This window comes from Pteropus vampyrus, unplaced genomic scaffold (assembly GCF_000151845.1).
Source record: "Pteropus vampyrus isolate Shadow unplaced genomic scaffold, Pvam_2.0 Scaffold84, whole genome shotgun sequence".
Classification (NCBI taxonomy): domain Eukaryota; kingdom Metazoa; phylum Chordata; class Mammalia; order Chiroptera; family Pteropodidae; genus Pteropus; species Pteropus vampyrus.
In genome coordinates, this window is record NW_011888865.1 from 4,189,931 (window position 1) to 4,201,735 (window position 11,805).

The following is an 11,805-nucleotide window of genomic DNA, read 5'->3' on the forward strand; positions in this document are numbered from 1 at the left end:
ACAGCTTAAGAAATTTTAAATTCTCCTTGTCACAACCCACAGAGCTCAGATTTTTACATAGGTTTGTGTTTCTCCAAAACTTGACATATAGTAGGTACTTGGTAAAGATATTTACTAACTGAGAATGTAGAGAGTATTCATGGACCATATTTTCAGTGCTTATCAGTGGCCTGCTGATCCCTCAATTAATAAACAATCAAAAACCAACTTTGACCACAGCTAGTATTTGAAGTTCAGAGTCTCTAAGCAAATAAATTGTTTTCCATTGTGGAAAAATGATCACCATTGCTGCCACCTGGCTTCCTCTCTCTCTCCTATATTTTTTTAAATTTTGTTTGTTTGAAGCATTATTATTTTTTTTAAGATACTACCTTCTTGACCATGCCCTTACCTCTTACCTCCTAGCTTAAATTTTATAACTAAGTAACAATAACTTCCTTAGTTTATACTTTCATAAAAATTATCACATTGGATAATCCTTTCAGAAACAGATAGAACAAATATTATTACTCACATTTTAAGGATGACAAGGCTAAGTCTCCAAGAGGTTAAGTGATTTACTTAGAGTCATAGAGCTCTCAAGAGCTAGGCCTCAAGGAGAGTTCTCTGACTCCAGATCTAGTGTTCTTCCCTCCAGGTTATATGGCTGGATAACACAAAGCCATTCTCTTTGTCATGCTTTTTATGACCCACTATAAATTCTCCTATAGCTTGAGTTTCTACTCCATTCTTACTGGACCTTTTATACCCCTTAATTTTTTAGCTATTGTTCTAGAGTTTTTAATTGAATGGAACAGAAACTAACTTTGGTTGATTTAAACAAAAAAAGAATTTGCTAAGAGGATATTGCATAGGTCAGGAAATCATGGAGAAGCATGTTTAGGAACAGGTGGGAACAAGAGAGGAGGGCAGAAGCCAAATCATTGCCCAAATCATGCTGTAGAACACAGGATACCCCTGGACAGCAGACACTTTTCCTGGTACCTCTGGCCTTGCTGCCCCTAAAAATGGGATGTTTTTATCACAACCACCATCTCCTACTACTGGACCGGTTTTCTATTGTCCTTGCTTCTGTGTGTCAGTTTCTCTTGTTTCAAAGTCTTGAAAGGCTGTCTCTGATTGACTGAGTATTGATCATGTGATCACACTCTAGCTTCAGGGGAAGTTGGGAAACCAAATAAGTACTTTTAGCCTTACCATGGGAGGTAAGCTCTTCCTCCCCTCAAGATTCATTAAACACATACTTCATTAAACATAACAAGAAGTTGAAATAATTGAAAGACCCCAACCATGACCAAAAAATTGACCAAATTCCAATTTAAATTCCAATTTAGTTTTGTACATTCTTTCTTTGGCCTAACTTTCTTGGAGACAAGAAACATTTAATTTACAACCATGATTCAGTTGTTACTCAGCCAATAATTACCCTTGCTCTACAGCATTCTGAAGGATCTAAACTTGTCATGTTTCATTCATCTTCTAAGAAATTCCTTTTTCAACGTTACCCTCTAATATTTCTTTCAAATGAGTGAGTTTCATCAGAACCTAACAGCATGAATTTATAAAATACTCTCAAAGCATAAAAACTGTATTTGGCATCTTTCCATGTCTTGGGATTTTAAGATATGTCAGATTTGTATTGTTATTTTACTTTAAGAAATCCAAATATTTCTTTTATAAGCAATGTTTCTGAGTACGAATAATCCTTTCTTCTGTAGTATTTTTGAACAGTGGCTCCGAAAGCATCGACCTCTTCAAGAAGTTTATCCAGAAGCCAATGCACCCATTGGACATAACCGGGAATCCTACATGGTTCCTTTTATACCTCTCTATAGAAATGGTGATTTCTTTATTTCATCCAGAGACCTGGGCTATGAGTATAGCTACCTACAAGATTCAGGTAAAGTTCAATTTCTTTCAGATAAATTGCTGAATAAAGTGTTTGAGAGAATATGAAACCATATGTTTTCACAATGTCATCACCAAATCCTTTAAATTAGAAAAGTGCATTGCAATACTTATCAGTAATTTATTACATGAACCAAGTTGCAAGAATCTTTAAATTCATATTCATTCTGCTTAATATACATCTTGTACATGAAAACCATGGAAACAGCACTAGAATTAAAATCAGAAAAAAAAAAATGGGTTTGAGACATGACTCTATTTGCTGACAATTGTATGACCCTGGAAAATTTTTCTTCAATTCCCTGAATCTCAGTTTCTTAAATTCTGAAATTTGAGATCGGAATACCTTAAAGAGATATTGTGATAATTAAATGAATGTGATGTGTTAAAGGGCAATATGGCACAGATAACATCCAGCAGTTCAGAATCATCTTTGAGAACTTCCTTCCAGATTACCAAGAAAAACTGTGGACATTTTGATTTTAAGCCCAAATAGCAATAATAACTATAAGTATTATAATAATAATTGCTATGACTGTAATTAAGGTAGTGATATAAAAATCTAGAATTGTACCTAGATCTGAGTTTTAAATAATCTGAGTAGAACTGTCAGTACCTTCTGGATAAATGAATAGACAATAATGTCTCCCCTTAACTCGAGATTCTGTTACATGTAAATTCCATACATGCATCATTAATCAACTGTATATTAACTGCTATTATTTCTAGAAAAAGGTAAGGACACTGATAATAAGAGAATTTAAGTGACTTTCCCAACATCAAACACCAATATGTGGAAGAGTCAGATTTCAACACTAGGAGGGCCTCCTAACTGCACTACACTGTGCTTCTAACACTGAGGGTCAACACCTAAAACAGTAAAATGACATATAGCTTGGAATAAGAAGTATTCAACAAACATTGATGTTTCATTATACTCATTGATAATTCTTAAAAACATAAACAGATAAGTAAAACAAAATGAACAAATGAATGACATTTACCAACTTCCCACTTCACATGCTAGACTTTAGTGATACATAAATGACTGACATAATTCTAGACCTCAAAAAGGTCTAAATTCAGCGTGGAAGTCAGAAAATTGTGCAAGACAGTATGAAACATAAGGCTGTGGTAAGTGTAGTAAAAGAGTCATAAATTTCATAGAGGAGAAAGCAAAGACTTCTGAATAGTTCATTCTGAATATAAAGACAAGACTTTGAAGGATGAGCAGGTAGGTGACAGATAGAAAAGGGCAGGGAAGATCCTAAACTAAAAGAATAACAAGAAAAAATAGAGGTGAAAGTGACTGTGCATTTATTGAATGCTAAAGTCTTCTGTTTGAGTAGTATGAGCAATAGAGAAATTCATTGAAGAGATAAAGTTAATCCTTTCATAATAGCTGAGACATATTGAGTATTTTTTATGTGCCAGGAATTCTTCTAAGTATGTCGTGTTCATTATTTCCTTAAATCTTCATAACTACCATATGAAGTAGGTACTATTATTTCCTCTTCCTTTTCATAGATGAGAAAACAGAGGCTTAAAGAATATAAGTAACTTGTCCTAGGACATCTAGCTAGTATGTGGCATAGCAGAACTATGATGTAGGGCCAATAAGAGAAGCTGCATTTTATCGACCTTTTCCCACCCTTTGGAAGACCACTAATTGAACAGATTTCGGTTTGATTGATCTGCTTTGCTTTATATGAAGAGCCAATGGAGAAAATATTAAAATGGCTGAAAAAGATTAGTTCTTTGAAAACCTTAAGATCACTGAGAACAAGATTTTGCAAAGAGTAGAGGTATAGTAAGGGAAGGGGCTTCCTGTGAGTTAAAAGAGGGACAGTCTCAAGTAATACATTTTCCATTCCTTGTGTAAATAAGTATCTACAGTACATAAAGAAAGCAGCATATTGATTATGGTTTTTCAAAGATTCACTACTTAGGATATTATGATTTCCATTCTAGACCATGCCAGATTTTCCATTGGCTCAGGCTTTTGAATAATACTGTTCTCTTTCGCTAAATTCTGATCCTATTTTCTCACTTGTTAAACTCTCAGATATCGAATCATTTTATACATATACATAGTCATTTTTAATCACTTCTTTATTAGAGTTACATGAAAAGTTTTCTAAGGATAAATTTTTCCCCTCTCCACCTTGGCTGTGAGCCCTACAGATCAGAATTGCTATCTAACAAGCTTTTCCAATCTAAGTGCCAACTGGTATCTGGTATAGAATGAATCAGTTTGAGTGCAAGTGATATTTATTATAAAGGGTGGTATCTTTTAACCAGTAAAGGAAAGCTTGCTAGAAAAATGTCACCCCTCTTAACACCCACGTCATTTTTAGATATGTATTTTTATACCATATTTCAAATCTTCTATCACACTAGGTGTTTTCTAGGTGGTTTTATTGATTGATTGATTGATTTCAACATATGTATGTTTAATACCTACATTGAAGAGGCATTATCTTAGATATTATGGATACAGCATCAAGCAACAAATCCTCTGTCTTCACAGAGCTTACATCCTAATTGCAGAGAAAGACTTTAAACAGCTACTTAGCTAATGACTCATTTATTTAGATTTGTGCCTATCTCTAGGGGTCAATGAAGTGACATTTCAGAGGATATTGGTAGGTATGACAGGAAGAATTAATTGGTTGATAAAAGGCTCTTTTATTGTGGATTTTGGCCATATTGTTAGAATAATGGAAGACGTTAATGGATTTTAAACAGATCATGGTCAAATTTAAATTTTTGAAAGATTATTGTTTTATAGCATGTAGGAAGTTTTTGTAGCAATGGCAAAGCATATTTAGGGAGGCAGTGAAAACACTATTATAAGTGTCCAGGGGAAAATGAAGGCTTAACTGCAGCAGTGGTGGTAGGAAAGGAGGAGGAAAGCACAAAAGAATTTGATGTTATTCGGAAAATAAAATCTACAGAACTTGGAAAATAATTTTTATACTAGGTGAGAAAGAAAATAATTTTTATAGTAGGTGAAGAAGAAAGAAGAAAATAATTTTTATAGTAGGATGCTTTTAAGCTTTCTGGCCTGTGAAAATAATGAATAGTGGTACAATTCAGAGATAGTAACAATAGGAGCAGGGCCAGACATAGAGGGAATATCATGGTTTCCTTTGTTACATAATGAAATGTAAATGGGGTGATATGAGACATCAGGGTAAATATGTCTCTGGGGCAGTTGAATAGCCTTGAAACTCAGAAGAGACTTTTGCCTACAGACACTAATGTACGAGACATCAGCATATAAATTGTTATCTCTGCCAATTTTCACAAACTTATGTAGTAATGATTTCTATTCCGTTTTATAAGTAAATAAATTGAGAACAGAAAGATAAAGTGACTAATGAAAGCCACAAAGCTAGTAAGTGGCAAATATGGAATCCCAGACTAATTCTTTCTCCATTACTCCTTGGAAGAGAGGGTTCTCCTTAGTCCCCATGTGTCTTGTACACATATGTTCCACCTCATTGTTCCTTCCATAGTGTCAAATGGGTCCTTTTTACTGAAATGAAACAAAAACCATTACAAGAATAAAAGGAGAAGAGACTCAAAAAGTCACATTAGGGCTTAAAAATTTTTATTATTTGAGTTAATTTTTTTAAAAATTAAATAAAGGAAATCATATTTATTATGTAACCTCTATGCACTGTGCATTTTGTTAGACATTTTAAATGTACTACATATTGAAGTGACTAATAGTGATATAAGCTGGGCATTTATAGTCTCATTTTCAAAATAATTTTAAAATATATTAAAAGCAATAACTTTTATGTTTGATGAAAAAAAGTTATTATATTTTTAAATTTCTTTTTAATTTTAGCTTTATTGGCTTTCATTGTTTAGATTTAAATTAAGCTCAACTTTTATCTTCTTTGAGTGAATACTGGGCTTTAACATAAAATTAGTTTTTAACAAATTCTCCCAATTGAAAAAGTAATATTTATGTTTTAATCGTTCTGAGCATTATTGAGTTTATGGTGAAAATGAAACTCTCATTTTATGTTTTACTTTGTGTTGCTACCCATTCCTTCCAAGGTATTTTGTTAAATACATATTCCTTTTCTCCTCGGTCTGCAGATTTCTTTTTTTTATTGTATATAAAGTTTACATATAATTGTAACTCCAGAATATCCTAAGGTACTTAACTCTATCTTTTATTGTAGTAGGTATATAATTAACTTAAAATAATTGAGCAAAGAAATGAGATTAGATAAAAGGGGATTTATTGGTTTACAAAATTCAAGAAACAGGATGAGCATTCAAACTGTGGGAAAGGCAGAAATGCAGCTGAGACTGAGACAATGAGAACTAGGCAACTAAATCGCCCTAAAGACAGACTGCCTCTCTCCTCCTCCCCCTCCTCCACTTCCTCTCTCTCCCCTTCCTTTTCTCTCTTTTCTGACTCTTGTCTCTACTTGGAGTGTGTTGACTTCATCTTATCTTTCACAGAAGTAAGGTATCATCAGCTCCTGAGCTATCTGACTCTCAGTTCCAGCACAGTGTATAAATCAACTATAGCCAAGGAAAGTAATCATAAAGGTTCTAGTTTCTGCATCAACAAGTGTGGGAAGATAGAGATGGAGGGCAGATCTAGGTTCAAATATCCAAGGCTTAAGTAAGTTAATTCGTTACTCAAATAACAGTCTTGGTATGTTGTCAGATAAAAAATTCAAAATTTCAGGGACCAGAGCAGCTCCTTCCTTATAGTTCAATAAGACCTAGGGTTTAACCTGAACCACATGGTCCGTGATGATTCCCCAAGACACTAACCACATTCTGCCTAAGGAAAAAGGAAAAAGCACACCCTTTAAGAGAATTGCCCAAAAGTTGCATATATTACTTTTGCTTAAGACTTAAGTCACATAGCCATAAATTATGGCAATGTTAAGCCATATATGCACCCTCTTCTTCCCATTGTCTTACAAAATGGATATAGAGTATCATAGAGTAGCTTATAAGTAATGGGTACTTTAAAATCAAGCAGAAGAATACAATAAATTATTAACTTCAAGGAAAAAAATGAAAAAAAAAAATGAAATGATAGCATAATATTTGGTTCAACTGTGAATAATATCTAAATAATAAAAATAATGAAAATCCTAGATGTGGAATTGACCCCAAATCATACTGTTATACTGAAAAGACTGAAAGAAGAAAAGGGAAGTTGTAAAAGAGCTAAAATCATTATTTATATTTGAGGAACTTCAGAGATAAACTTGATAAATTAAGAAATAGTAACATTTGCCTATTATTTATAAATATGGAGGCAAATACCAGCATGAATAGCTAAAAGAGTTACAGTAGCTGACCTGAGGACAGGCACTGTACAATTTATAGATCAGACATTATCTACAAACTTTAAAACATATCAAAAATGTGGTATTGTTTTTCTATTTTCCTGATGAAGAAATTGAAGCTTAGAAAGGTTAGGTGTAACTTTCCCAAGCTCTTACAGCTAGTAAGTAGCAGAGCAGGCATTCAAAACCTAAGCATGATGATGGTGATGGTGGTGGTGGCAGTAAAAACATTGGGATGTCTTTCTATTTTAGAACCGGACTTTTTTCAAGATTACATTAAGCCCTACTTAGAACAAGCAAGTCGGATCTGGCCATGGCTCATTGGGGCAGCTGTTGTGGGGTCTGTCCTCACTGCTGTGCTGGGACGGATTACTATCCTGTTATGTCGTCATCGCAAGAGAAAGCAGCTCCCTGAAGAAAACCAGCCACTCCTCATGGAAAAGGAGGATTACCACAGCTTGTTGGATCAGAGCCATTTATAAAAGGCTTAGGCAACTGAGTAGAGCCAAAAAGCCTGACTTCACTCTAACTCAAACGATGTTCAAGTCTCCAAAAGATGTCCCAACAGAAATCCTTGGTATTTGTCTATTAAGGCCATTATTAGAACTGTAATCTAATGCAAAGTATACCCTACTTCTAACTCAGGTAAAACACACCTGTGCTTGCCTTGCTATTTTTTAATCATCTCTTTTGCAGTTTTCCTCAAGCCAATATTTCCAAGTAAATGATGCCATTTGGTAGTGAGTACTTGCTACTTGTATCTGAATAAAAATGATAAAATGTGGAAATATTTGACTTTTTCTTTTTGATTATTTAACTTTTCTTTTTATTATTTCCTTTCTTTGATTTTAGCAAAACAGTAAAAACAAATTTAAACTAATTGACTCCTTTGAGCTTGATAAATACATTTTTATTTTTCTCAGAAAGCATAATAAATTTTACACCTCTGCTCCAAAATGTGTTATGGACATCAAGCATAAAACAACCTTTGGCTCTTTCATGCCACAGTCTTGAGTACACTTCTGAAGGTCACTGAAAACAAGGGCCTGCCCCTACAGAAAATCTGGCTAAATGCCTGTCTCAATACCTGCTCATTAAACATGTTGACAATCACAATAATAATCCTATTAAGAGCTTTTATTTTATCTTCTAAGAAGAATTTCATTTTATTAGAGAATGTTTAAAATGCTACAAAACATTTAAAGGTTGAGAACAATTATGTGAATATCAGCCTGTCTGCAGTTCTACTAAAATAACATTTCTATTTTTCTTGGCTATTAAGACCTTAAATTAGTATGTCAAGATAATTCTGCTACTTGAATTTCTGGGTCTTGTTGAATTTCTAAAAATAGCGCAATTGATATTACATTTGTATTGTAGCTATATATAGCATAAAAGACTAAGACCGGTGGGTAGAAGTTATTGGGGTCCAATAAAAGGAAAAACTATCCAATACTCTGAGCTTTCCAAAACCAAAATTGGCATCCTTAGAAAATAAATGGTTGCCACTGTAATTCTTCACATATAGGTTGGATGGCTAATTTACCTTGAAGTCTATAAAGAGAATTTAAATATTGGGTCTATAGTAATACTTATTTAAATCGGCTCAGGACTGTTAACAACTCCCTATTCCGGCACAAGGCCAAGCATGCTGTATAAAAAGGCCCTGTGATTCTGCTACAGTATTCAGGGCATTTCACTTCCACCTTCTCATCCAAACTCATTTGCTCTGTCTCGGCATCCTCAGCCTTTTCAGTTCCTTTATGCCCATTTTATATTTTTGCTCAGCATTTTCAAATACGTACTTCAGTTTGACTGCTTGACGTACTTCCAGCATCATCTCTGAACATGTCCTCTCACTCTCAATGCCATGCTTTAAAGACAGACTTACACGATTCCTGCTCCTGGAATCTGCCTGGGTCTGGCGCCTGGACCTCTACATCTCTGAGAGAGAATTAAAGAGAAGACTCACTGACCTATATGGTACCTTTCAACTAAAATAGTCTACATTTCCTGTAAAGTCTGAAGTGTAGTGTTCAGATTATTTTTTAAAAGCATTTAAAAGGGAATTGACTTAAAAAAATAAAAATTGAGCTGTGGAAAATGCCTTTATCTAGAAAAGACTCACCTAAAGTCAAGATCACATAATTTTAGATGGTCACATTTCACTTAGTCCCAGTTTGGATTTCAAAAAAAGCACAAAATCATCCTATTATACACATCGGTCCTATGATTTTGGTTAATTATCATCTAGAATAAATAGAAATTTATAATTATTGCTGGAATAATGTCAGATGCCCAGAAATTACAATTAATAAACTGAGTTATAAAGCAATATTCCTCTTCTAACTCTCGATAGTTGTCAGACTTATTTGTTAGCTTGTCTAATTTCTGATCCCTAGTAGAGAAAAGTCAGGCAAGGGATAGGGAGCAGCACACTTATTGACACAGAGAAGGTCTGTGGAACTAGAGGGCAAATACTGGGAATTATAAGCCTCAACTTGGTGCATAACCAGAAAAAAGTTTTAAATAAACTAGCAATGGCATCTGAGGAGTGGATTCAATTTAGTTGGGAATTGGAAATAATAAAACTGAGAACAAGGAGTAGAAAAAGGAATCTGGATAACGGTATGTAGAAGATTCTGGAGAAGCAGTAACAATGACTGTGGTTGCTTTTACTCTGATGTCAGAAAGCAAAACAATTACTTAGCTAGGTTTGATTTGAAGGCAAAATTTTAATCCAGAAGATATTTTAATCATTTTTTACAAAGCATCTTGAATAAAAGTCCCAAAGAATTTTCATTGTCACTGACAGAGATCTATATGGACTTTTTTCAAGATTACATTAAGCCCTACTTAGAACAAGCAAGTCGGATCTGGCCATGGCTCATTGGGGCAGCTGTTGTGGGGTCTGTCCTCACTGCTGTGCTGGGACGGATTACTATCCTGTTATGTCGTCATCGCAAGAGAAAGCAGCTCCCTGAAGAAAACCAGCCACTCCTCATGGAAAAGGAGGATTACCACAGCTTGTTGGATCAGAGCCATTTATAAAAGGCTTAGGCAACTGAGTAGAGCCAAAAAGCCTGACTTCGCTCTAACTCAAACGATGTTCAAGTCTCCAAAAGATGTCCCAACAGAAATCCTTGGTATTTGTCTATTAAGGCCATTATTAGAACTGTAATCTAATGCAAAGTATACCCTACTTCTAACTCAGGTAAAACACACCTGTGCTTGCCTTGCTATTTTTTAATCATCTCTTTTGCAGTTTTCCTCAAGCCAATATTTCCAAGTAAATGATGCCATTTGGTAGTGAGTACTTGCTACTTGTATCTGAATAAAAATGATAAAATGTGGAAATATTTGACTTTTTCTTTTTGATTATTTAACTTTTCTTTTTATTATTTCCTTTCTTTGATTTTAGCAAAACAGTAAAAACAAATTTAAACTAATTGACTCCTTTGAGCTTGATAAATACATTTTTATTTTTCTCAGAAAGCATAATAAATTTTACACCTCTGCTCCAAAATGTGTTATGGACATCAAGCATAAAACAACCTTTGGCTCTTTCATGCCACAGTCTTGAGTACACTTCTGAAGGTCACTGAAAACAAGGGCCTGCCCCTACAGAAAATCTGGCTAAATGCCTGTCTCAATACCTGCTCATTAAACATGTTGACAATCACAATAATAATCCTATTAAGAGCTTTTATTTTATCTTCTAAGAAGAATTTCATTTTATTAGAGAATGTTTAAAATGCTACAAAACATTTAAAGGTTGAGAACAATTATGTGAATATCAGCCTGTCTGCAGTTCTACTAAAATAACATTTCTATTTTTCTTGGCTATTAAGACCTTAAATTAGTATGTCAAGATAATTCTGCTACTTGAATTTCTGGGTCTTGTTGAATTTCTAAAAATAGCGCAATTGATATTACATTTGTATTGTAGCTATATATAGCATAAAAGACTAAGACCGGTGGGTAGAAGTTATTGGGGTCCAATAAAAGGAAAAACTATCCAATACTCTGAGCTTTCCAAAACCAAAATTGGCATCCTTAGAAAATAAATGGTTGCCACTGTAATTCTTCACATATAGGTTGGATGGCTAATTTACCTTGAAGTCTATAAAGAGAATTTAAATATTGGGTCTATAGTAATACTTATTTAAATCGGCTCAGGACTGTTAACAACTCCCTATTCCGGCACAAGGCCAAGCATGCTGTATAAAAAGGCCCTGTGATTCTGCTACAGTATTCAGGGCATTTCACTTCCACCTTCTCATCCAAACTCATTTGCTCTGTCTCGGCATCCTCAGCCTTTTCAGTTCCTTTATGCCCATTTTATATTTTTGCTCAGCATTTTCAAATACGTACTTCAGTTTGACTGCTTGACGTACTTCCAGCATCATCTCTGAACATGTCCTCTCACTCTCAATGCCATGCTTTAAAGACAGACTTACACGATTCCTGCTCCTGGAATCTGCCTGGGTCTGGCGCCTGGACCTCTACATCTCTGAGAGAGAATTAAAGAGAAGACTCACTGACCTATATGGTACCTTTC

At 34.5% G+C, this 11,805-nt stretch overlaps 1 protein-coding gene across 2 annotated transcripts in view; it reads left to right on the forward strand.

Annotated features, from left to right (window-relative positions):
* TYR (tyrosinase) overlaps positions 1-10,679 on the forward strand; it is an 89,234-nt gene extending 78,555 nt beyond the window's left edge. The window contains exons 4-5 of one of the 2 annotated variants that reach the window (XM_011363280.2): positions 1,719-1,900; positions 10,062-10,679. In XM_011363280.2, the coding sequence (XP_011361582.1) occupies positions 1,719-1,900; positions 10,062-10,093 (214 nt within the window). In that variant the 3' untranslated portion in view covers positions 10,094-10,679. Of the gene's footprint in view, positions 1-1,718; positions 1,901-7,496; positions 7,727-10,061 lie in introns of those variants that run through there. The other variant, XM_011363278.1, reaches the window with a different exon arrangement.
* The last annotated feature ends 1,126 nt before the right edge of the window (positions 10,680-11,805 follow it).